This window comes from Struthio camelus, chromosome 9, assembly GCF_040807025.1.
Source record: "Struthio camelus isolate bStrCam1 chromosome 9, bStrCam1.hap1, whole genome shotgun sequence".
In the NCBI taxonomy this organism is placed as follows: domain Eukaryota; kingdom Metazoa; phylum Chordata; class Aves; order Struthioniformes; family Struthionidae; genus Struthio; species Struthio camelus.
Window position 1 is genome coordinate 4,064,066 of NC_090950.1, and position 25,594 is coordinate 4,089,659.

Sequence of the window (25,594 nt, forward strand, 5' to 3'; positions counted from 1 at the left end):
GAGCATCCAGCCCATCCACTTCCAGAGATGTTGCTTCTCCCCCGCTATCTGCAGCTGGTGACGCTGGCCGCTTAATATAGGCCGTTATCTCGCGCCTTAGTGCCGAACAGCTCTCCTGGCCCTCCACGGGGGGGCGGCTGCAAATAAATCACAGCAGCTCTCTCCCCAGGCGAGAGCCGGGGCCAGAGGCCAAGGCGGCGGGGTGCCACCACAGCACGAGGGCAAGGTTGGCCCCAGATTGTGCCCATCTCTGCCTCTACCTCAGGCACAGCCAGCGCTCGGGGCAGCGATGCTGTCCCCCCACGTCGGGTGGATTTTGCTGGCTTCTTCCTTGGCAGAGGAGGACCCGGGTGTCCGGGCGTTTGGGCTGGGAAGGGTGGGGTGATCCCCCAGCTGAAGGCGTTCTCCATCACCCCAAAAGCCTTGAACCGTATCAGAAAGATGTTTGGTCTGCAGTGATTTTTTTTCTTTTTTTCCTCAAGACAACACCAAAATGCTTTTATTAAGCCCGTGGTCCCCATGGAAACCGAGCCCTTTGCAAAAGGCAGCAGGAGAAAAAGGATATGGGAGCGGGAGCTGTGGTGGAAAATACCCAGGTGTCAACTGCGGCCTCTTCCCTCTTCCCGCCAGCCGTCTCATGGCATGCGCTTCATCCGCTGCCTGCCTTGCAAAAAACTGAAATAGCAGGAAAAGCAGAAGCCTAGGAAAGGCTGCTAAAGGCCCTGAAAGTGTGTGTGTGGGGGGGGGGTACCTAAATCCCTGGGAGCCTGTGGTTTCAGGGTGCCTCAGAGAAGGTCCTTGCTGGTCCTGAGACCTCTCGTGAGAATGAAGGTGTCTCAGGGTCGTTGTCCGCCTATTTGCTTCAGTGTGGGAAAGGCATGGCAGGGGAAACCCACCCCACCCCAAACTCGAGGCAGTGTTTGCCCTTGGTACCGCCCCAGCCACCCGCCCCGGGCAGCAGTACGAAGCCGGCGCTGGGGGGCTGCCGGCCTCACTCCTCGAAGCTGAAGATCTCCGCTTCCTTCTCCTTCCAGAAGGCGAAGCTGCGGTCGATGTACCTGCAGATCTCCTCATTGCTGACGCCGGCGAGGGCGGCCCTGCAGCCCGGGCGATGCCGGGGCAGCGGGCTCTGCGCCAGCGTGCCGGGCACGGGCTGCCAAGGGCTTCCTGTGGCACCTCGGCCCGACCCCAGCCACCACGTGGAGCCCTTGGTGCTGCCAAAATACCTCGCCTTGATGTCTTCGAAGCTGTCTTTCCAGCCTCGCCGGCCGGCGTCGATCTCATCCGTCACGGCCCGGTGGAAGGCGCGCACCGTCTCCCAGCTGTGCCGGCCCAGGTGGTCGAACACTTCGAAGCAGAGCAGGTGCCGGCCCCGGCGCTCTTCTGGGGAAAGGTCCTGCTCCAAGATGCGGAAATAGCCCAGCATGAAGAGGTCCAGGGTGAGGCTGTCGTAGTCGGCTGGCGCCCCGTTGACGTGGGGCAGGAACTGCTCCGGGGAGTAGGTGGCACGCTGGCTGGGGGGCTGCTGCTGCGCGGGGCCGTGGGAGGTGACGTCCTTCCAGCTGCCGATGAGCTGCTGGATGGTGTTCCTCTGATGGACCAGATGGCCTACGTTGGTCGTCTTCTCCGCGGATGCCTCATCCGCTTTGGCGCCCTCCCTCTGGGCCCGCTGGGACTCCAGCGTTTTCCTGGCCGCGGCGCGCAGGGACGGGCGCTCGGCAGACCGCTTCCAGTGGCTCAGGAAGAGCATCACGATCCGCTCCTTCCGGAGGCTCGCCGACTCCGGCACCGGCACCGGAGACCCACTGGCATCGGAAAACCCTTCTTCGCAGCTGATCCCCGAGTCGCTGGCCGCCTCCGTGCTGCCCGGCTCGCTTTCGCCTCCGGCCGGCTCTCCGAGGCCGCTGGGCACCTCCCGAGCTGTTGCCGCCTCCCTGTTCCCACCCCGCCCCTCGGCCGCCGGGCTCCCCGAGGACGGCTCGGGCCCCAGGGCCTCGAAGGCGCCGCGGAGGCTGCGGACAGAGACGCCGCACTGCCGGATCTCCCGCTGGGCCGCGCTGCCGCCGGGGACCCGGGGCAGGGCGGGCGCGGGGCCGGCGGGCGGCGGGGGCGGCGCGGCTCGGGCCCCCTCGGCGTTGGCCAGCAGCAGGGCCAGGCTGCCGACCGCGCCGGCCAGGCGGCTGCACCAGAGGGGCAGCGGCTGGCCGGGCGCCGGCGGCGGGCTCCGCACGGTGACGCTGAGCAGCGGGGCGGGCAGGAGGGCGCGCAGCTCCTGCGCCAGCCGCTCCAGCTCGCCCTGGTACTCCTCGCCCCGGCGCCGCAGCCGCAGGCTCTCCACTTGCCGCTCCAGCTGCGCCAGGTCCGCCTCGGTCAGCAGCTCCCCGAAGGGGCCCAGCACGGCGTCGCGGGCCGGCGAGAAGCACCACCCGCCCAGGCCCTGCGGCCAGGGGGGCCGTGAGAGGCGGGTGGCGGCCGCCCCGGCTCGCGCTGAAAGCCCGGGGTGGGCAAAGCTTTGCCGGGCCGACGGGCGGCCCCCGCGGACTGACTCCCCCCCCTCAACCCCAGCGTCCTACCTGGCCTGCCGCGGCGTCGTCGGCCGCCAGGCGGGCCCGCAGCCGCCGCACCATCACCTGCCGCTTCCACTCGGGGATGGGGCGGCCCCGCTCGTCGTGCGTGGGCACGAGGCCGTCGACGTCCGCCGGGTCCGGCCCGGCCCGGGGCAGGTTCCCTTGCCTGGGTGCGGCCGTCCTGCCCTGGGCAGGGCGGGCAGGCAGGGCGCGTTAGCCTGCCGCGCGGGGTTTTGGGAGGCGCTCCCCTTGGCCGGCCCGGCGGGCGGATAGTCGCCCTTTGGGAGGACGTAGCCGCCGGAAGGAGCCGGGGGACGTACCGGGTCCGTGAAGGGCGCCGGGATCCTGGCCCGCTGCATGGGTCTCCGGGCCTTCAGCTCCGCCAGGAGCGATCTGCTGGACTCGCTGGGCTTCATCGTCCCGCGAGAGGCCTTTGCGTAGGGAAACGCAACCCTTCTCCCTCCCTGAAGAGACCTGCGTTTTCACAGGCTCAGCGCAGGCTGCGAGCGCCAGGCCAAGACGGTCCTCAAGCCCTGGGCAGGTTTGGCAGGGCACAGCGGGCGACCCACCACGGGGCCTTGCTTATAGCTCGGGCGAAGGAGGCCTCAGCTCAGCTCAGCCCGCCGACTGCCTGGCCGGTTTCCTACCCCGCCGAGCCCGGGTGCCCTTACACAGCCGACACGGCTGCGACTACCGGCTCCGCTTTCCTGACCTGATTGGGCAGGCGCCAGGGCTGGTGGGCCACGTACCCGTGTCCAGTTTCAAGGCGACCGGAGGGAAAAAAAGTGGCTGTCCCCTCCCCGAAATGAAAAATCAGAGCCGGAAGTGTCACATTCGCACTTCTTCACGTTTCCCCCTTTCCTTCCGTTTTTGTTTTTCCCCCCCACCCCGTCCCGATAAAAATCACACTACCGCTTTTACCCGCCTTTGCACACCGGCTCGTCTCAAACCGAAGGCGGCGACGCTGCAAACGAAGCCTGCGACGGGCTACACGCGGGCCACGCGCGGGGTGGGCGGCCATCCTCCCAGCCTTCGCCCTGCCGGCCAACGCGGGCGAGGACACTCGTCCCCAGGCAAGAGCCGCCCGCGCTCCCTTCATAGGCGGGGAAAGGGATGGAGGAACCGCAGAGGCCCGAGACGCTCGCGGAGCCGCGGCAGGGCGAGGACCCGCGCGTCCGTGCTTGCCGTGAGGACCTTCTCCCCGTGCCCGGAGCTTACCCGGCCGCCGCGGGGAGAAACGCTTTTTCAGGATATCATCAAGCCGAGCCCAGCGCCTCTGAACGGGCGCAATGAGCCGGCGCTGAGCTGGCACCCTGGGGTCCGGCCGGACCGCCGGCTACGGAGGCACCCGGGGCCCCAGGAAACACCGTCCTGTGAGCTCGGCTCTCCCTGCACCTCCCGCTGGGCTAAGCCCAAGGAACTAGAGCCCGCTGCTGCCCGCTCGCTTCCCCGGGGTGTTATCTTTACAAGAATAAGCCTCATTAGTGAAGCAAATGTGTCAGGCGGGATCTGCAACTAACCCGTTTCCACCGCTAGCAGACAGCTTTTCCGGAGCCAAAGATCTGGCCGATAGTGGCCTTCGTGGCGCTGGGCAAGGTGATACGGCGCGGCAGCACGTTTCTGAGCCCTCCGGCCATGCAGGCAAGGATCACGTTGCTAGACCAGGCGGCTGGATCTGTCCCCTGCCCTCCCACGGCGGTGCACCGCAGAAGCCGCCGGAGAACCAGGAGTATTTCTTTGCACAGGGGAAGAAAGATTTAGTTTGAGCCCAAGAGCGTGCCACGCTCTCTCCAGCAGGGCCTCGCTCAGCTGCTCTTTTCTCTGCAAGCCCCATAGCTTTCCTTGCTTTTGGCCACACCTCTGGGTGTGGGAGCTGATGATGGAGAAAAGGCCCGAGCTGCTGGGCTGCGGAGGTCTCTGCCAACAGGACCAAGGAGGAGAAGTTAAGCAGGAGTAGTTTGAGATGTGAAGAAGAAAGCAAGCCAAAGCACTGCAAAGAGTGGCAATAACTGCCCTGACGTAGCCAACTTCAGTGCTCAGCAGCAGGCTCAGGTCGAAAAGAGGAACGGCAGCTGCCGAGGGTGCGTACCTCAACGTATCTACATTTGAACTGTCCACAGAGGAGGGGGAAAAAACTAGAGAAGAAAATCCCCAGGTAGGCTGAGTTTGAAAAGCCAAGTGCTGAGGGCTCCTTGCCTGCGGTCGCCGGAGGGACGGCACCGTACCCATTCGCCAGGGGAAATGCTGGACCCTGTCCTCTCCCCTGTCAGGGCATGCTACCAGCACCAGGACAATAACAAAATGAGGGTGCCTAATGCAGCTAACTCCCCGAAATGTCCTGTGCAGAGAGCAATACGTACCCAGCGTGGGCCTGCTGCCCCGTCTAGGGACCACCTGAAGCAGGGATCCTGGGGGGCGAGAGAGAGGTCCGAAGGGCTGCAGAGCCTGGCCCGGCTCTGCTGCCGGAGCTGGACAAGGAGCACGTTTGCAGCTGAAGGAGAGTAGGACAGAGAGCACAATTAACATCGCATTAATATTTGACGGAGGGGCATCAAGTGGCAATGCTGTGCCCAGTGGGTGGGACTGGTGCTTTCAGAGGAAACTATCTTTAGATGGTTGCTCCGACCCTCGTCCTGCCTCATTCCCGTTGTCCCTCCTGCTCCCTGGGCCTCTGGGGAATGGCCCTGTCACATTTGACATTGGATGAAGAGTTTCATCCAAAAATGATCTTCTGACCACAAAGCCTTGGCTGAGATACATCCCTGGCTCCTTTTCCAGCCCATCCTTTTTGGGAGTACCATGTCCTTAAGCTGAGGAGTTTCAGCGAAAGATTCTGCGGCTCAGTTCTGCCAAGTCTTCAGGGCATCCCCAGACTGGCAAACTGTAGGCATCATGGCCAAATGGGAGAAGACAGGTACACAGGAGATCTGTGGCCTCCCCAGGATGGTGCCTCCATCACCATCAGCAGGACGGGGGAACAGACCGTGGCACGGCTGCTGCACAGGGCTCACCCAGGCTCATCTGCCACCCTCTTTCTCCCACTCCTGCCCAGAGACTATGCACTGGCACCCATTGGCACATACCTATACACCAACACCTACAATCACAGGCACGGTCCCATCAACCTCCTGTTTGCAGAAGCAGCTTCTTGCTCTGCAGCCACAGCTCGGTTCTGGGAGCTGTTACTGCCGCTGGGGAGGGAGGTTATGTGCACAGCCTGAGGGGTGTAGGAACCGCTTTGTGTTGGCCAGCAAAGGAGAGCAGGCACCAGCTGAGTTTCCTTTCCCTTTGCGCAGGGCAGGAAGGGATCTTCAGGGGAGGGATCTGTCTCACTGCTTCCCTAACATTTGTTACCGATATTCAGTGATGTTTGTGTTTCTTCACTCAGCCCCCATCCATTATATATGGACAGAATGGATTAGTGGAGCTCAGTTACATGAGCGAAATTCAATCGAGGGGCTGGAATAAAATCAAGAAGCAGGAGATCAAAGCCTTCAAACACTAATCGCCCTGCGACGCTCCATTACAGATTCGGAGTCTAATCTCTCCCCAGCCCAGGCAGGCTGATACAGTGGGAAGTGTCGGGCTGCCCGAAGCTGCTGCCCCCTGCTCTCACTTGGGCTGCCACATCTCTGCTCCCTGCATGACCTCTGAGCTGTCCCACTGCCCAGTCTGGCTCAAACCAGGCCATCTGCCCAGTGACGCCCCATGGCCACAGTGCCCTTGGACTGAAGGGGCAGGCACTATTCGGCTGACACATGCCCCAGCGTGGTAAAAGTTCAAAAATGCAGAGCACCCCGCTCCTCTCCTCTCCTCATGGGGGCTCAGGGGGAGATGGGAGCAAGTACTGGCCAAGACGCCTACACGTGACCTAAAGATTGGTGCCAAAGTTTGTATTTAATGACCTAAATCAGAGTAGCTACTATGAAATCATAGGAACTACAGGGACTACAGGGGAATTAACTGATTTCACCTCGCAATACAGCCATCAGCACCACAAAACAGAACTTTGGCCTTGGTTTGTATGTTGGATTGTTTGGTCCAACCTTCAGCTAGTTTCCATCAACAGAGTGCCAGTGCTCAAAAAGGCCATCTTGATTTACATCAGCCAGAGAAATGACTCTAAGCATGTAAAACCAGTCCCAATCTCTTCAAAAGGCCTAAATTCGGGAGCACGTTTCCTGGAAGACCTCAAAGAGCAGTGAACTAGCTGGGCTGGTCATTGTGAGAACACGTCCTGCCAATGCAGGACTTTGCTCACTGCGAGAGCAGGCTGCGCTGTGCCGGCTGGACTGGAGGCAGCACTGTGTCCTGCAATATTGATGGGGGATGTAGTATGAAACACGGGAACACAGCCCGATGCAGAAGGTGCTACGTGTCTCAGGTTAACTGGACAGATGTCACAAGCCGTGACATGAGACGCACGTGAGCCCTCTCAGGTCTTGTTCCTAGCACAGAGGGTGAGAGCTGAAGGTCTGCCAGCTTCCATGTGAAGTGGGGATTTTGCCAAAAGCGCTGTGGGGGTCAGCTCTTCCTCCAGATACCAGAAACTAGCTCGCAAACATCCTGCTCCCCTCTCCCATATTGAGCTTGGGTGAAGGACAGAAAAGGTCACGTCCAAAACCAGTGAGGCCTGGAACCTCTGACAAGTGAATGTTAGTCAAAGGGAGTTTTTGTTAAGTACCAAAGCAGCAACAGTGATTTTTTTTTTTTTGGTCTCTGGAAATGCCCACAACAACACAGAATGTGCTGGGCAATCCCACATGCTCCATTTCTGCCTCCACCAGCTTCCCATTCCCATCCCTTCTCTCCCTCCTAGGATGGCCCAAAGAAACCACTCTTTCCTAAAGATGCCTAGTGGGTATGAATGGCCACAATGGCACAGAGCAATGGTCCACCTCTGCAATGGTAGTGCAGGTCCTACCATACCTTATTCTGAACCAATATGGCATAGAAGCCCATAGCCTTATCCACACTAATGGCAGAACCGGTCTGCTCACCCCCTGTACCCATGCCAACTTCTCGCAGCCCCCACCTCCTCCTGAGAGGTCCTCCACCATCTGCCACCCTGTGCATGAAGAACCACTTCCTCCTGCTTGCCTTCAATGGGGCTACAGTCTTGGGAAAGCACGCTCCTGCCAGGGTGGCTGGGGCACATATATGTCTCCAGGGGAGAGTGGGGACGCTTGAGCAAGAAGGCATCTCCCACCCCCACCATGGAGGTGGCTGGCAGCAACCTGCTAGCCAGGTGACTGCTTTGGCTCACATATGGGGTGCTGGGGAGGGACCCTCACGCTCCAGTCAGAGGGATGTAGTGTACTGGAGTCACCGGGAGCAGCTTCTGAGGTAAATCTCTGTGAAGTTTGTCTCACTGCTTCCATCTGCCTGGACCCTGAGGGCACTAAGAGGCCTTCGTTCTCTTGATCGGCCTCACCTGGCACCCCCACCCACAGCCCATTGGTATGAGGGGGCTCCATTTAAGCTCGGGCCTGGGGCCCTTAGTCCTGGCTGATGTTGTGGGTAGAGCTGGTAGGGACCATTACTGGCTTCATCACAGCCATGTGCAGGGATGGTTTGGTGCTGCAGTGCTGGAAGGTGCTCAGGGCTGGTGCCCTTTTGGGGCGGGGGGGGGAGCAGGCAGCCCCCAGTGTGGTCCTGGATGCTGGGGGCTTCTCTGCTACCGGCCCTGAGGAAGGGCCTGAACCAGGCCAGCAGCGGGGGCCTGGCATCCATCCAGGGGTGCTGCCGCCCCACTATGCTCTGCTGCCGATGGGTAAGTGCTGGGGCACCTCCCTCCATGTCATCCCTAGTCAGAGGGGAGCAGGAAAGGGCCCTGAGTTTGGAGGGGAGGCATTAGGGCTCTCTTATAGGGATCTCACGCAGCCCAGTGCAAGGAGAAGAGGGAGACTCAATCCTGTCCCATTGCAGCCCTCTCCCCTTGCTTTCCAGGCCGGCAGCTCAGATGGCAGCGCCATGTTGTTGGGGGCTGCGGGTGGCTCTGGGCAGCTCCCCTAGATCCAGCCCTCCCTGCTGCAAACCCAGCCTCCCCCATGCTGCCCCACACTGCCTCATCCCTTCCAGCCTGGGGAGATGCTCAGGCACGCAGGAGCGGCCAGCTGGCCCTGGCCATCACTGCAGCCTCAGCCCTGGAGGCCAGAGGTATGACCGGTAAGCCAAGACCCAGCTGGACTCCACAACCCTGACCCCTTGCACCTCTCTTGCTGCGGCAGTGCAGGGAGCTGCCCTGCCCTGGGGGTTAGGGCTGTGATGGGACAGGACTGAGTCTCTCTCTTCTTCCCCCTCCTGGCACCCGGCTGGGCAAATACCTGGGGCCACGACAGGACTTGAGCCTACCCCAGCACGACAGCAGCTTCCTCAAGGTGCAGCCCCACGAGGTCTGTGCTGGGCTGAGGGCCAGAGTGGAGCTGCTTGCAGGGCAGGAGGAGGTTTGCATGCAGTTTGCAAGGCAGCCCAGCTCTCAGGCCTGCTCTGGCTACTGGCACGAGCTGTGCAGCTCTGTGCTTTCCAGGACGTGCCGTCGGCAGAGGCTGTTGGCAGAGGAGGGAGGACTTTCCAGGGGATGACGGCATTTTGCCTGCAGCCAGCACAAGCCACTGCACCAGGTAATGCTGCTGGAGGTCACATGGCATCTGCCCTGCCATCCTCATCTGGGTGCTTCTGACGTTGCCGGGGAGGCTTTTGCTTTTTTTTTCCCCCTTTATGTCAAATACACCTTCCTGCTAAAAGCCAGGTCAGCTAGTGCAGTCTGCCAAGGACTGTCTAGGTGGGTTTTGAATAGCTCCAAGGAGGGAGACTCCACAGTCTCTCTGGGAAAGCTGTTGCAGCATTTGATCACCCTCAGAATGAAAAGGGTTTTCCTTGTGTTTCCAAGGGATTTCCAGTACTGAAGTAGTGTGTGGTGACTGGCTGTCCATTGCCTCTGGTCCTGTCACTGGGCACCACAGAGAGGATTCTGGCTCCATCTTACTTACCCTCCTTCTCGTGGACAAGGACACATGGAGAAGCTCCCCCTGAGCCTCCTCTTCTCCAGGCTGAACTGTCCCAGCTCTCTCAGCCTCTCCTCGAGCTACAGAAGCTCCAGTCTCTCAATCACCTTCGTAGCCCTACGCTGGACTCGCTCCAGTTCGACCATGTCTCTCTTGTCCTGGGCGCTCAGGAGTGGGCACAGCCCTCCGGATGTGGTTCCCCCACTGCTGAGGAGAGGGGACAAACCACCTCTCTCCAAGGTGGAGGGAACTCTGGGAGACAGAGGGGCAGGCATTTTCTGGAGCTGAACTTCAGGAGGTTCCCTTCAGCCCATTTCTCCAGCCTGCTGAGGGCCTGCTGAATGGTGGCCCAGCCAACGGCTGCCTCAAGCCCTCCTCCCCGTTCACTACCATCTGCACGCTTGCTGCAGGCTTGCCCTCTGTCCCATCCTCCAGGACATTAATGAAGGTGCTCATCAGCATTGGCCCCAGCATGGGCCCCGAGGTCCTCCACTAGCGGCTGCCTCCAGCTGACCTCTGTGCTGCTGATCACAAGCCTCTGAGCCCCCCAGGTCAGCCAGCTTTAGACCCTCCTCACTCTCCATTCACCTAACCTGTACCTCATCAACTTTGCGAGGAGGATGTTGTGGGAGGCAGCCACCAAAAGCCTTTCTACAGGTGAGCTGAGCAACACCCACTGCTCTCCCCTCGTCCAGCCAACAGAAAGCCTGGCCCAGTCCCAGGCAGCAACACGCCCTGAGTAGGAAGAGCCCGAGCAAACCCCCAAAGGCTGGAGCCTGCTGTCCGCCTGCTTGCGGGGTGGGAAGGCCGTGGGGCCCGTGGCTGGCGCTGGGCTGGGGGCAACGCAGCAGCTGGGCTCCCCGCGATGGCTGCGGGCCCTGCAGCCCCTCGGCCCTCCCCGCAGCCAGCCTGGGCTGAGGCAGAAGAGGGGGAGCAGAGATTTCCGAGTGCCGCTGCTCGTGCTGCGGCTCCAGGTGTCTCCTGGGGCTCTCCGCGTGGAGGGGAGCGTGAGGGAGACTCCTCCACCAAGCCCTTCCGCCCGGGAGCCACATCCGGAGGTGGCTGCCCAGAGCAAAGCTGCCCTTGGGGGAATAAAGTCTCTATTTGCGCGCGGGTGAGGGAGGTGGCGCGCGCCGGGTTCGCCGGTCTCTGGGGCGCGCGGCAGTTTTGCCAGGGGCACAAACGGAACCGGCCCCAAGTCACCTGGACAGATGTCAGCTCCTGCGAGAAGTCTGGCTGGTCTGGGGTGGAGGCACCAGCAGCTCCCTCCACCAGCTCCTCCCCTCCTTGGGCCTCTTTCAAGTCTAGTCGCTCTTTGTCAGCCCAGGGTTCAACAAACTCACCACAGAGACAAGAATGTTGCTTCCAGGCAGCAGGTGCTTCCTGTCCTGTATTCAACACACGGCCCAACACGGAAGGAGGCACGAGAGCCTCACGGGCACCCGGGCCCTCTGCTAGACTCTGCTGCGTCGGTTCAGGCCTCGCTTTCCACAGCGAAGGGAACTGCAGCCCCCGCTCCTCTCCTCCATCTCTGCCCTGCCACAGCCTGCCCCGAGCCCCCAGGCAGCTGCTGGCAACAGGGACTTCTAGAAGAAAGTGTGGAAATGGGGCAATAACAACATGTTGCACAAGACAACAAGAAATAAGGCCACCACTTCCATTTCAACGCTGGGAGCTGGCCCGTCACTGGGAGCCACGCTCCCCTGCCTTCTCCACCAAGCTGGGGGCTCGCACACCGCCCTGACCATAAATCTCTCGCAGAGCTCGTCGCCTCGCCTGGGGGACCTGCTGCGGTGCCAGCCTAGAGATGGTGCCTCCTGTCTCCTGGTGCCGGTGCTGCGGGACCTCTGCCGCAATCGGCCCCTGGCTCTGGGTCTTGCCCAACCACCAGCAGGAGCCATCCTCTGGGCTCTGCTCCGTCGCCACCGGCTCCTCGCCAGGGAGTCATAGCCCCTCGTGTGCTGAACCCTGCTGGGGCCGTCACCGTCACGCCTCGGGGACCTGCTTCGGGCCCTCCTTGCTGCAGAGCGGGAACAAAATTTCCCTCCTCGACGGCCAGCAGAAGAGCGCCTGGTGCGGTACTCCTGGTAATCGTCGTCAGCTTGCGCCCTGTGCAGGACAGAGCGGAAAGGCCGCTGGCAGAGCGGGCACTCGGCTCTGGTGGCTGACAACTGCCGGATGCAGCCAAAGCAGAACCTGTGCATGCAGACGGTGACGTAGGCGGTGTTGTCAAGCGTGCTCAGGCAGATGGAGCACTGCAAGTCTTCAGAGGCATCCGGTGGCGTTGCCTGCTGCCTGTGGCTCGGGCTGGCGCCAGGGGAAAAGCCACCATCCTCTGGAAAGTCCTCTTCTGAAGACATCAAGTCCTACAAAGGAAAGAGATGTAGAGCTCGTGACCTGTCCTCAAGACGGAGGGAGGAGAAAGCAGAAAAGCTGTCCATGACCACCAACTCCAGGGGGACCTTGGCCTTCCCAGCCCCAACCCTGCATACTTGGACAACATCCCCTGTATTCCTCGCAGGTTACCTGTCCCTGCTTCCACCTTCTGTACACTTCCTTCCTCTATCTGATTTTGTCAGGATCTCCTTGTGCATGCATGCAGGTCTCCTACCCCTTTGCTTGACTTCTCGTGCATTGGGATGGACTATTCTTGCGCTTGGAGGAGGTGATCCTTGAATAAATCCCCCTTGTGGCCCTGGGGAGCACCTTCTCTCAAGCAGAGGAGGTCTCGGGGGAAAGGTCCTCCCCACCCAGCAAGGGCAAGGAAGGCCAGCGCAGAGGGAGCGGGTGGGCTACAGCGTGCCGAGGAACCAGGCTCTCTGCAGGGATGGGAGCTCAGGCCTGTCCTCTGGTCTGCATGGGGAAGGGGGCCTCCTTACTTCATTGTCTTCTCCCCCATGCTCACCCTCAAGTGCTGCACCGAGGCAGTCCCAAGCAGTGCCCGCACCCCCCGCTGCCTTGCAGCAGCCCAGCTCACCTGCACTCCTCTGGGCCTGCACAACGGGGAAGGGCCCGTGCACCTTCCGGGCTGCCCAAGGCACCGGCACCCTCTGGGTGCCCCCGGCCGCGGCACCGCAGCCCTGCCGGCTCCACAGCCCCCGAGTCAGCCAAGCAGAGCTGCTGCTGGCCACCAAGCAAAGCCCCCGAGGCCAAGGCGTCGCCCTGCCGCGCCCTGGACGCCTGGCGGGCCACCCAGCGGGAAGCTTGGGGCCAAGTGAGGCCGTCCCCACTGGGCGGCTGCCTCAGAGCACTGATGTCACAGCAGTCCCAGGAAGTCTCTGCTGACGTCACAGGGCTCTCGCGGCCACAGCCAGAAGACGCCCAGCCTGCGGGAGCAGCCCGCTGCTTGCACTGGAAAGTCCATTGCACAGCAGGCTTCAGCCGTGGGGGTTTGCCGGGCCTCTTTCTGCGTGGCGCTCTTGCTGCTTGCGACTGGGCCGGGCTTGCCGTTGGCGGGACTGGCGGTCGGCGGCTGGACGTTGGGTGCCAATCTCAGGCGTGCTGCGGCCTTGCTCCTCGCCTCCTCTTTGGGCAGAGGTCAAGCCGCACGCTGCCAAGCCTCAGGGTGGCCAAACGCAGCCAGAGTTGTGCTGCTGACCTGGACACCTCTCTTTCCAAAGAGGAAATGTTTCCCCTGACCCCGACACCATGAAAACACGTGTGCTGCTGTTTGTAGAAGAAGTGGAGCTTGGTGAGAGTCTGAGGATGTTGGCGCAAGGGGGGCAGGCAGAAGGGGCGCTGCCAGCGCCCAGGCTGCCCACACCACCCCAGCCTGCCCCAAGCCGGGGCTGAGCCCCCTCCAGCAGGACCGTGGCCAGGTGCTCTTCACCTTTTGAAAGCAGCCGTGCTCAAAGTGTCCTTCCGACCTGGGGCTGAGCCAGCACAGAGGGACGCGGAGTTTTTTTCTGTCCGCTACCTGACAGCCTCTTGTGGGGCAGAGTCACCGGCAGTGTTTGAAGAAAGCCCCCCGGGCCCTCTGGGTGCTCCGCACCCTCGTCGGGCTGCCCCGACGGCCGTGCTCCCCAACGCGAGCAGCGGGTGCGTGGGCGTTTGGAGCAGGAGTCCCCGTGTCCCCAGAGGGCTTATCGGGATGAAGCCTCCAGAAGGGTCGCTCCAGACCTCCTTCCTGTGGCAGAGCTCACATCCCTCCGTGGGGTGGCTGCGAAGGGAGCTGGGGAGATTGGGGTGATCTCGGCCGTCACCCGTGCTGGCCCCTGGGTTTTCCTGAAGCTAAAATCCCAACAGCAGCCATGACACCTGCGGCAATTGATAGATCCTGGAAGATACTTGATACTGGAAGTAAAAGATACTTGAAGGAGCAGGAACATCACAGTCCCCAGCCCCTCCACATCCCCCCCAAAGGGGCTGGGGCAGCTGTGGCCCTGGGGCCAGGGCCGCGGTGATGGCTGAGGACTTGGCTGCGCAGGCAGACTTCCCCTGACAGCCCCCTCGCCGTGGGCACGCACACGACCATGGCCGTGCTGAAAGCGTCCGCCGTCCCCAGCCACCCCGGGAACCTCAGGACGCAGATCGCCCTCTGCCACCCGTTCCCCCACGGCCTGCCCCAGCTCTCGCCTGCTCAGGGGCCAGAGCAGCAGCGGCCCCGCGTGCCCCGCTCCAGGCCCACCATGGCTTTCCCTTCCAGCGCTCAGGGGCAGACGCCTCCTCCCCGGGGCTCCGCTGCGGCTCTGTCAATGGACAACGGGCATTGCTAGGGTCCGGGAGCTGGGAGCGGAGGAAAGAGGGGGAAGGTGTTTCCATTCTCTTGGGCAGAAAAAACGTCGCCCAGTTCACCAAGACAACTCTGGCCGCGTCGGGCCCCGCTGCTGGTTGGTAGTATTCGGCTTGAACTCTGCCAAAAGGGGAGAGGAGGAGAAAGAGCGCAGCAAGTCGGGGATTTGCGCGGCGACGGGCCAGGCCCCAGCGTCGAAATGGAAGCGGCGGCCTTATTTCTTGCTCGCTTGGTGCAACGTGTTGTCATTGCCCCGTTTTCCACACGTTCTTCTAGAAGGCCCCGTTGCCAGCGGCTGCCTGGGGGCTCGGGGCAGGCGGCCGAATACAGCACAGGGAGCACCCGCTGCCTGGAAGCGACATCCTTGGGCCTGCGGTGACTTTGTTGAACCCTGGGCTGACCAAGAAGAAGAGCGACTAGACTTGAAAGAGGCCCAAGGAGGAGAGGAGCTGGCGGAGGGGGCCGCTGGTGCCCCCGGAGACCGGTGAACCCGGCGCGCGCCACCTCCCTCACCCGCGCGCAAATAGAGACTTTATCCCCCCAAGGGCAGCTTTGCTCTGGGCAGCCACCTCCGGACGTGGCGCCCGGGCGGAAGGGGTGGTGGAGGAGTCTCCCTCGCGCTCCCCTCCGCGCACGCAGCCCCGGGGGGCCCGCAGCCATGGCCCCCAGCCCAGCGCCAGCCACGGGCCCCACGGCCTCCCCCCCCCCCCCCACAAGCAGGCGGACAGCAGCAAGGGAGCCGGTCGGGGCGGGCTCAGCCCCGAAAGCGCCGCCAGCAGGGCCGAGGGCGCCCGGCGGCGGCGGCGGCCCCGGCCCGGCCCCGAGGGCGGAGCGCGGCGGCTCGGCCCGGCCCGGCCCTGGCGGCGGCGGAGGCGGCGGCGGCGCCGCCATGAGGCTGACGCGGGCGGCCGTGCTGGGGCGCGCCAAGGCCGCCGGCCTGGACGGCGTCCGCCGCCTCAACTGCTGGTGGGCACCGGGCGGCGGGGGGGCGTCGGGCCGTGGGGGGCCGTGGGGGGGGACAAGGAGTGGGGGGGGGTGGGGGGACAAGGAGTGTGGGGGGGGTGGACGGGGCTGTGGGGGGGACAAGGAGTGTGTGGGGGGGTGGGGGGACAAGGAGTGTGGGGGGGGTGGACGGGGCTGTGGGGGGGACAAGGAGTGTGTGTGTGGGTGGACTGGGCCGTGGGGGGGACAAGGAGGCCGTGGTGGGGTGGTGGGGGGACAAGGAGTGTGGGGGGGGGTGGACTGGGCCGTGGGGGGGACAAGGAGTGTGGGGGGGGGTGGACGGGGCTGTGGGGGGGACAAGGAGTGTGGGGGGGGGTGGACGGGGCCGTGGGGGGGACAAGGAGTGTGGGGTGGGGTGGGGGGGGACAAGGAGTGGGGGGGGGTGGACGGGGCTGTGGGGGGGACAAGGAGTGTGTGTGTGGGTGGACTGGGCCGTGGAGGGGACAAGGAGTGTGTGTGGGGGGGTGGACGGGGCCGTGGGGGGGACAAGGAGTGTGTGTGGGGGGGTGGACTGGCCCGTGGGGGGTGCTGGGCGGGGGACAAGGAGTGTGTGTGGGAGGGTGGACGGGGCCGTGGGGGGGACAAGGAGTGTGTGTGGGGGGGTGGACTGGGCCGTGGGGGGTGCTGGGGGGGGGACAAGGAGTGTGTGTGGGGGGGTGGACGGGGCCGTGGGGGGGACAAGGAATGTGGGGGGGGGTGGACTGGGCCGTGGGGGCGACAAGCAGGCCCTGGGGAGGCAGCAAGCAGGCCTTGTGGGGCAGACTGGACCTTGGGGGATCTGTGGGGGGGGGGGGTGGACTGGGCTGTAGAGGCCTGGGGGGGGTCCTGGGGGTGACAAGCAGTTTGTAGGGGGATGGACTGGGCTATCGGAGGGGGCAAGCAGTCTGTGGAGGGGTGGACCAGGTGGTGGAGGGGGACAAGCAGATCCTTGGAGGGGGGCAAACAGGCCTTGGGGGGCAGACTGGACCTTGGGGGGCCATGTGGGGGGGAAGGGGGGACAAGCAGGGCCTGGGGGGGTGAACCAGGCCATGGGGTGCCATGGGGGGGTCAAGCAGTCTGTAGAGGGATGCTCCAGGCCTCGGGGGTCTGTGGTAGGCAGAGGGGTGGGAGGGGACCAGGCCGTGGCAGGGCCCCTGCCGTGACCCCCCCCCCGGTTCTCGTCCCGCAGGGGCAGCCGCCTCACAGATGTAAGCACCGCTGCGGCCTCGCTGCTCTCCGCGCCCGGCTGGACGAGCCTGCGACGGAGCGGGCTTCAGTCGCAGGCCCCTGGGTGTCCGGAGCGACCAGCACCGCCGCTCTGCTGCACCAGACGCCGGCCCGCACCCTGCGGCCTGCGCTACTCCTTGGGGAAAGCCGTGACCTGGCTCATGGCCCGAGTGGTGATGGGGAGCTGGTGGCAGGGTGCTGGGGAAGGCGCAGGCCTAGATGTGGCAATGAGCTCCAGCGCTTTTCGGGATTGATTAGCATCTAATGCAAAAAGGGTTGCTTGGAGGTCCTGGAAAATTCATCTCGAAGGCTTTTTGCCCTTGAGAGTGGGACTGTGAAGTCCTGAGTCCTGATGTGCCTGCCTGGGACTTGATTATGGGCATATGCCCTTAGTGCGAAAGGGTTATCTAGGACCGAAGAAGTCCCTTCTCGTGTACAGTGGCTGGAAACCAGCACGGAGGCCGCAGAGCTGCTGGGGCGGAGGAGCGGTGTGATGTTGACCTGTTTCTATGTTCCCACTTGTGGGTGGGGAGGGTGGAGGAGTTACTGACTGTGGCAGCAAATCCCTATGATTGTGTTAAGCTTGGGTTAGACTGAAATAACCTTAAATTCCTGTTCTTGCTGTTACATTGCTTGTGCGAGATTTAATTGTTTTTAGCTTTTTTTTTTTCTGGGCGTAGAGCTTATTGTTTCTGTCTTTTCCTGCCTAGATATCGATATGCCGGGATTTGCCCAACATCGAGGTGATCACGTTCAGGTAAATATCAGAGTACTGGCCGTGGAGAGGGCAGAGACAATCGCGTGTCTCATTGGGCTGTGTTTTGGCACTTGCTTCCTTACTGCCTTTCTGTGATTGTGTGTCTGAGCTGCCTGGCTCTTCCTGCCTGATTTCGTAAGCAGCAGGGATGCAGAAATGCTTATTTTTCTGCTAGCTCCTCTGCGCCTTTCCCTTTGCTACTCAACTTGAGGGTGGGAAGTAATTCCTCTTCCTGGAGGTGGTAAAACCTCTTTGGATTTTTGCTCCCTAAGTCATATGCTTAGATCTCACAAGGCTTTTAATTTCCATAAGCCTCCCCCCAACACACCCACCCTTCTTGGGTCCCGGGGATCACACAGAGCCTCTGCTCTGTGCCTTGAATTTAAGCTTTTTAGCTTGGTAATCTTACATGAGTTCTCCTTCAGTATGTCTGAGGAACTGCTACAGAAAAGGGTGTAAGTGTGATGGATGGCTGGGGGAAGCAAAGGCTGTTTATTGTGTTCAGCAGAGAAGTGAGCCTGCTTTTATAATTCTTTTCTCTGCTTAAAAAAGATGGAATGTGATCTTTTTGTTCTGTGCAATGTCATAGGCCCCTCAGCAGCCTCCCTTGCTGTGCTGTGCCTGCGTGAGGCTCCTAAATTAAGCTGATGTAGGAAAGGGGGCTGAAGATCTGCTCTCATACAGGGGTCCTACTCCCATCTGGATGGTGCAGCGAGGGAGGGATAGGCTCCCTCGTTTCTGATCTCGTGGTCTCTGTTCAGTGTGAATGGCATCTCGGACCTGGAGCCACTGAATCATTGCCGGAATCTGAGTGAACTCTATCTGAGGAAGAACAACATTGCAAGCCTAAACGAGCTCTTCTACCTCAAAAACCTGCCCCGGCTGAGGGTCCTGTGGCTGTCGGAAAATCCCTGTTGTGGGCCAGACCCCCACCGTTACAGAATGACTGTGCTGCGTAACCTACCCAACCTGCAGAAGCTTGATAATCAAGGTGGGTGTTTGCAGATAAATGGGGACCTGAACAGCCCCAAGCCCTGGGCAGGGTCTTGTCTGGGTGAACTGGAAAGCAGTGGCCTGTTGGTTCCTCTTGTTAAGGTTATGTCCTTTGACTCGTCCTTGACGTGACAGTACGCTGGTGAGACCTCAGCCGTGCGGGACCCGTTCAGGGTTGAGCAGCCTCCCTGAGAGATCCATCGTTTCCAAGCTGTTTTCTCCCTTCTGTTCCCTTCGACACCAGAGTTGACACTAGAGGGACTCGTTACAGCTGAGACTGTACTGCTAATTAATGTTTTTAGAGCTCTCTCCTTTGCTTTGGCAAAACAAAGATTCTGTAACTGGATCTGCTGATATAAAGATAGGGCAGCTTTTCCACCTGGTAGCAGGAATTTGCGGGCTTTTGGAGGCTGTTCCTGAGACAAGAAACGGTAGGGTATCTTTGCATCTCTCCTTGATGTCTTTCTCAGTTTTGCAAGATTGGGGACAGCTGCCAGCGCTCTCCTGTGTAGGTTTTACTGCAGGAGGAGAACGAAAGCAAAAGGCCAAGTAACAATCGTTGGACAGAACCATTGTGATTAGCTCTGCAGCGACAGTACATTCCTGGTTACAGATGCTGTTTTCCTGAGCTGCTATAGTTCCTGCACTGTGGCAGGTTCCTGTAGGCTTTTGTTTTGGCTTTTGCAGCTGTGACAGAGGAAGAACTATCCCAGGCTCTGGTTGATGGCGAAGAGATAACGGCCCCGCCAGCCAGGAAGAACGTGGAAAACGGCTGCCCTGAGTCCAGTGAATCCAGTGCTGCTGAATCCACAACAGAAACTGAGAGTGAACTGCTGAACTTCAGTCTGGAGGAGACAAAGTGAGGGCTTGCTTGTGAGCTATTAGGATTTCGGGGCTGAACTCGTGTGTAGCATGAAAGGACCCTGCCAGCCAGCCCCAATATTATGGGAGCCAGACCTGCAACTGGTGCAAATTCCTGTTGTTCCAGTTACCGTGGTGGAGCTGTGCTGGTTTAGTAGCACTTGTGGGTCTGGTTCTGTATCTGCAAAACAGGCTCTTCCATAGGTGGGTACTTGCTCTCAAGCGTATCAGCTGCATGTGTGGACAGAGAGGGATCTTCACTGAACTGTGAGCTCCAGCCCATTCCTGCTTAGCTCTTCCGCTACATGCTTGGCGCACGTTAGTGCTGTGGTACATGTTGCTCCAGTGTAGTGTTAACGTGTTCAGTTTGCAGACCTGGCTAGCATTGGGCATGGGAATTTGTCATCTCCGGTAGGGCGGGGAGCAGACTTCTTATGGCACTGTGCTCGTTTGCATTTTATGACTGTGAGGCTTTTACTACGTTGGGCAGGTTTGCTTGGGGTGTTGTGTTCTGTAGGCAGTGGTGGTGTGTGAAGTAGATGCGCTTTGACCCCTTTAACTAGATACCTCTTGCATGGTTGTCCGTGATTGTAAAGGATGGTCCTGATGGATTCAGGTGCTCCCTTCTGGTCATACAATGCTTGCTCTTCCTCCCTTCTTTAGCAAAATTCGAGAGCAGCTTGGTATGAAGCCTGTTCCCAGGGATAAATTTTCCTCCTTTTCTCCGCGAGAGATGGACTGCAGCAGAAAGAAGAGAGTGAGTGTCTTTAAAGACCAAATTGCTTTTCAACTTTAAGACGTTGTGTAATGTCTTTCCTCCGAATGGAGAGAAAGCCCGGTGGGGTTTGTACTCTTGATCTGGCTGCACACGAGCCCACGCACGTCCCTTACCTGGGGCTGTGCTAAGGTGGTTCGGCGGTGGTTGAAATGCAGTTGGCAAGCTGTTGGCCTAGTGGGCTAGAGGCTGCTGAGTTGAATATTTAGGTGGCTCTTCTGGCACCTCTGTGATGCAGCCTGAGATGAACCTGTCAGCTGTTAAGCTGAGTCCAGCTGGGAGCTGCTGTTTGCTGGGCTCGGGGCCATCACTTTGATGGGTTTTGGAAGGCCAGAATGAGATCTAGACCATATTCTGCTTCATTCTTATACTAGTCGCCTGCAATCTCTCATTCATTCATGTTTTAAGCTTACTTGAGCGTGTTCCTTTGCAGTGTCTTGAGTGCTACTGGAGGCCCTGGCCTTCAGGAAAAGAGAACATGTAACAAGGGGAAATGGCCACAGATTGCAGCTTGGTTGGACGTTAGGAAAAAGCTGTTCACTAGGAGTGTAGTTATGTAGAGAGGCTGTGGAATCTCTGTCTCTGGAGTTTTTCAAGCCTTGGCTTGACAAAGTCATGATCTGGCGTTGGCAGTCCTGCTTTGGTGGGACGTTCGGCTGGGGACCTCCAGGGATCCCTTCCAACTAGCGCTTTTGCAATTCTACCAGCTATTCGTCTTCCTTAGATCAGAGGGTCCCTGTCCTTTCCCATGCTACACATGGTCACAGCGGAGGGAGAGGGTGACTGCTCAGCCAAATATGCTCTTCTTTGCAGAAGTCAGTTCAAAGGGCGGCCAGAAGCCAGAGGCCTTTGGGCGGTCCGTGTGGGACTGGGTGGACGAGTTTGTCCTGCATTCCAGTTAGACTCGTCAGATGCAGACTCTGCCCCTGTCAGTCCCAAGGGCTTGGTTGGATCTGTCCCTGTAGCTGCAGGTGTCTGTTTCAGACCACTGCTGAGGTTTTAGGAGTTTTGAAGGGAGCAGTTCTTTGAAAACCGAGTACCCTGTTCTTCTCAGGGCCGCCACTAGTATGCTTGTATAAAACAATCTCTGTCTTGTCCTGACAGAATAACGTCCTGAATGCCATCTTGCTTCTCATGAAGGAACTGGACACAGAGGGGCTGGAGATCGTCCAGCAAACAGCGGGGAGGAGGCTCCAGGCCTTTCGGAAGAAGGAGCTGCAGGAGGAGTGATAGTGCTCACTACAAACCTCCCCAGAGCACTCTGCAGGCTGGGGAACCAGCCCCGGACCATTCTGCCCACACATTTCAGGCTACAGCCAAAACCTCGGTGTGTCCTGCTGTGCTTTCCATGCGGACAGGCTGTGACAGGCCGCTGTGAAAGCAGTTGCACCTTTAGCTCCTGACATTGCCCTTGGCTGTAAATGTCACAGTGGGGCTGGCAGCACCTGATCTGGCTCATGGGAGCTTTCCTGCTTGTGCAGCAGGCTCTGCTGCGTTTGCATCTCATGTGGTTGGGGTCATTTGATCGGTGCTGCAGGGGAATCGGCACGCAAAAGCTAGCAGGGGGTGCAGTGAGAGGTGCTAGTGCCTGCTGCCGCGCTACCAAAGGGGGGTGCCAAAGCCTGCTGATGGCTAGAAAGGTCACCGCTTGTTCTCTGTTGAACTTGAGATGGGCCTGACATGGTACCAGCTTCTCTTTGTGTGCAGCAGACTTGGAAGGCAGCTTTTACCACAAAGACTTGCTTTTATGAAATCTCTCGAAAGGGACACTGCCTCAAATAATGACTGAGCACCGTCTTTGGTGCAGGTTTTGAAGCTCGGTGTCAAATTCTTAGTTTGTCTTAAACTCTTGACTCCTTCTGGTCCTTGTTAGCATATGCAGCATCTGACTTGGTGATGAGGTGGCCTAAAAAAAAAGCTTGATGCAGCTTAGCTGAAACAGAAATTACTCTCTCCCATGTGCTGAATGCTCAGGTCTGCTTTATCCCCCACGTGCCCTGCAGGGTTTAGGGCAGCTAAAGGAAACTTAAGCTAGGAATAAAAAACCACGCGTGCATTTTGCAGTTGAGGAGAAAAGAAGACAAGCGTTACTGGCCACTTTGCCCAGGTATGAAGGATGGGATTTCTCTTCAGCTGAAGAAGCTGAATTTACTAAGACTGTATAGAGTTGTTAAATTCTAACTACAACATTGTAACATGCCAAATAAAAATTTTCTCTCTAGGATGTGTAAGCTGTGGCTGGAGTCAACAGACATGGTGAGAACTACTGACTGTGGGCATTGCTCCATTAAGCGTGGTTCTCAGCGTGCATTGTTCGTCCCTGTAAAGTGGGAGGAGGGTTATTAGCTTTTGCCCTCTTCTGCTTCACTGGACCCTTTAGCTGGCTTCCCCGACTGTGGTGCTGTTTGATAACCGGCATAACTGTTGCACCTCTCCAGTGCTGAGCTGCTTTTCAGAGACGCCACCTTTGCTATGTGAGAGCCTTCCACCCATACAGGTCCACCCAAATACAGGAAACAAAAGAGTTTTTTTTTTTGAGCAGGGCTCAACGTGTTTTTCTTTTGCCAACGTGCAAAGCCTGCTGCAGGCTAGTGTGATGGCCTCTGGGACTCGTGAAGTCAGACCGTCGGCCTGCGGTGCCAAACAGCTGCAGCCGCCGGAGCACGAGCTGTGCGGGACAACGTGCCCCTTCTGTCGCCACTGTCCTGTGTTGGTGCAGGCATGCACAGCTCTGCCCACTCGGAAGTACTGATGGGAAGGAGTGCTTCTTGGGGGTGTTGACAGCCGTGTGGGCGCACGTCTGCTTAGCTGGCTTTGGCACGAGAGGGCAGAACTTGTCCCTTGCCGCTCAGTCCTTGAATTCTGCGTTAAAACCAACTGCACTTAAATGGTCAGTGTCGTTTATAATAAACTGGACTTCCCTTGACAGCCAAGGCCAGCGGGACTCCCTCATCGTCGTTTGCAACTTGGTCTCGTGCTGAGGGCATGTCTTCTCCCACGCTATCCTGACAGCCTGCCAAGTGGCCCAAGTCACGCCTTTCCACACGGCTGGAATGCAGGAGCTGCGATTTGTGCAGGGTTAGACACCCCGTGGCCCAGAGAGTCCAGCTTTCTGCCGGACAAAGTTCGCACAATCCGGGGCTTCTTTGCATCAAGGGAGTTTGGTGGCTCGCTTGGCGGCTGCTGAGGCCTGAAGCTGCTCTGGCACAGTTCCTCTGCACCCTCAGCTCGAGACGTTGGCCTGTTGCTCCCCTTCAGCATAGCTGTCCCCGAGCAGAGTTCTTTGCCTACGTGCCGTGCTCGTCATACTTGGCTGGTGCTGGTGCTCCCGCTGCCAGGCGATCGTCCCTTGCTGATCTTGACCGCTCCTTCCTCCTGCTGCAGGGATGACCCCCACCACTGTCACAGCCTCCCACTTGCCCTCCGAACAGCCCAGGGAGTAGGCTTGACCCTTAGGCTCGTCCCTTTTCGCTCTGGAGACCTGGCAGCCTTTCTTTTGCCCTCAGATGCTTGTGACTCTGCTCTGACAGCACCGCTAGAGCAGGAGCGAGGGCCACTGGTTAACAGGAGGGACGCGCTGCAGGAGACAAGTCAGCTGCTGGCAGCGCTTGCTTCCTGCTGGAGAGAAGCTCTCCCTGGTCCCCCTGCACAGGCTCCTTTGGATGTGGGTCAGGGCCCCAGCTGAGCCTGCTCAGGGCAGCTAAGGTCTATTTGTGCCCTCAAGGTCCCGAGAGGCACAATGTGAAGACCAAGCTGCTGGTCTGATGCTTTTGTGTTGTAACTTGTGCTAGGGACAGTGTGAAGCCAGGGCTGTGGTGTATGCAAGGCGGTGGGGGAGGTGTCCTGGGCCCCCAGGACCTCGTAGGGGCTCAAGGTAGCTGTGGTCGCTCTCCATGCGCTCGTGGTTGCGACCGGGACACAGACGCGAGGGACTGCACCTATTGACCTCCTGCCAGCAATCTGGCGCTCCAGGCTGTCTTGGGGGAACGTGGTGTTAGGGCCAAAGCGTCCCTGTCCTCAAGTGCCTCCAGCTGTGCAGTTGGTCCGAGTGCGTGAGGACATCTGCTCCCATTCGCACCACAAATCAGGGACAGCACGGCCCCCGGGGAACCCACGTCCGTCCCTGCCCGAGCTGAAGCTGGGCGCTGGAGCGCGGCGACTTGCTGCCGCGCTGTCGCAGCCCCTCCGCTGCCGAGAGAGCAAGGCTGCAGAAAGGAGGACACGCTGGAGAGGAGCTGAACGCCGCTGGCTGCACCTGGCCGCAAGGCTCCACCGGCCCCGTGGCAGGACGACGGAGCTCTGCAGCGGGATGTGCTCGTGCCCTGACCTGCCTCGGCTCGGGTAATTGAGCAGCGAGGACAAACGTTTCCCAGTAGTGGTTCTTGTCAGCAGCTGGCTGCCCATGGAAGTTGATCCAGCACAACTTGTGTTCAGAAGGCTCCTCGGGGACCTTGGGAGGCTTCTGGCCCAGGCAGAAAGCTGTCTTCCCAGCATGGTGAGTCAGACGTGCAGCATCCCCACTGCGCAGCGATCGGCGCGAAGCGGCACCGGGACCGAGTGAGCTGACTGACCACGGCCTGCGTTTCAGTGGCTTGACGAAGGCCCCGCTGATGGTGAAGAGCAGGACGGGGCACAGCAGCTCAGAGGCGCTCTGTCCGTAGCGCGGCTCAGCAGCGTCAGGCATCGCGCAGGGCCATAAATCAGCGCTCCAGAGGGTGGACCAGCCCCTTTCCTACCTACCACCTTCGCCCAGTCCCTTCACCAGCACCGCAAAGAGCTGCGTGATGCTGCAGCCTGGGGCCTCCAAAGCAGATACGCGCTGGAGAGAAGCTGTGATGCTGCCTTCAACGGCCTGTTACTGTATCTTCAGCCTCTGCCAAAGCTGAGTGCACGGCGGAAGGATTCTGACCTCTGTCCACAGCCCAGAACAAGGAACATGGCAGTGCTCTGGCCCAGGTAGGGAAAAACACTGCTGCCCCTGAAAACAAGGGGAACTTGCTGCGGGGGGAGACCCTCTGTGGAGCCGGGGGCGGCGGGGAATAACAGCATGTCCAAACCGAAGGACCGTGACATGTCCTCGTGCTGGCAACGGCCCACAGGCCAGAGGCCTTCAGCTGCAGGCCCCAGGAGGAGAGGCTGGCGTGGAAGCCCTGGGAAATCGGCTACGCTCGGATGTCTGGCATCGGCCAAGGCCTCTGAGCTCAGAGCCAGGCCTGAGCGCTGCAAGCAGGAGCTGGAGTGCTTGGCAGCCACCCTGAGAAACTGTGTTATAAACAAACATGTCAGGCTGATAAAGCAGTTTTGAACTTTCTTTGAAGGTGGGAAACAAAACATGGGAGAAGCAACTTCTGTCCAAGGTTGCGAAGTCTCCCCACAAAGGGATGCTGACTTTGCACCCTCTGGTCGCCAGCCAAGGCGCAGCGTGAACTCGTGCATGGGAGAGGCCCCCAATGGTCCTGCTCTCCAGACCCGAGCGGAGCAGAGCGGACAAGGGAGATGGGAGCGGGGCCTGGGCTTGGAGACACAGCAGCGTTCCTGGCCCTGCTCTCCCTTCCGCTGCATTAATCCAGCTCCAGAGAAAGCCCCACGCTTCAGCAAGCATGTCTTAATGCCTCCTGGATTTGCTCACTGGGGACGGCTCCCGCTTTCCCACAACTGCTCCCCAGAAATCAACACTCCTGCCGAGCCTGCACC

At 60.0% G+C, this 25,594-nt stretch overlaps 2 protein-coding genes across 3 annotated transcripts; one reads left to right on the top strand and one right to left on the bottom strand.

Moving 5' to 3' along the window:
• Nucleotides 1–554: 554 nt before the first annotated feature.
• ESPNL (espin like) lies at nucleotides 555–10,924 on the bottom strand. The gene is given in 4 exon segments (XM_068954850.1): nucleotides 555–2,437; nucleotides 2,526–2,699; nucleotides 3,945–5,058; nucleotides 9,560–10,924. Coding segments are annotated over 3 exon segments (1,725 nt in total). The 5' UTR covers nucleotides 4,050–5,058; nucleotides 9,560–10,924; the 3' UTR covers nucleotides 555–991.
• A 4,226-nt stretch (nucleotides 10,925–15,150) lies between these two features.
• On the top strand, nucleotides 15,151–22,124 carry CFAP410 (cilia and flagella associated protein 410). Of its 2 annotated transcripts, none has more exons than XM_068954978.1 (7): nucleotides 15,151–15,272; nucleotides 16,477–16,495; nucleotides 17,225–17,271; nucleotides 18,033–18,262; nucleotides 18,952–19,123; nucleotides 19,789–19,882; nucleotides 21,005–22,124. In XM_068954978.1, the coding sequence occupies exons 1-7, from the start codon at nucleotides 15,196–15,198 to the stop codon at nucleotides 21,128–21,130; spliced, it is 765 nt and encodes a 254-aa protein (XP_068811079.1). In that variant the 5' UTR covers nucleotides 15,151–15,195; the 3' UTR covers nucleotides 21,131–22,124. The 2 variants fall into 2 exon arrangements, with proteins under 2 accessions (XP_068811079.1, XP_068811077.1); XM_068954976.1 differs by having other exon boundaries at nucleotides 15,166–15,272; nucleotides 16,477–17,002.
• Nucleotides 22,125–25,594: the final 3,470 nt, after the last annotated feature.

Coding starts and splice junctions, on each gene's coding strand:
- CFAP410 (XM_068954976.1), top strand. CDS start 16,898: ATGCCCTTAGTGCGAAAGGGTTATCTAGGACCGAAGAAGTCCCTTCTC. Junction 17,272..18,032: donor ATCGAGGTGATCACGTTCAG/GTAAATATCAGA, acceptor GTCTCTGTTCAG/TGTGAATGGCATCTCGGACC. Junction 18,263..18,951: donor GCAGAAGCTTGATAATCAAG/GTGGGTGTTTGC, acceptor TGGCTTTTGCAG/CTGTGACAGAGGAAGAACTA.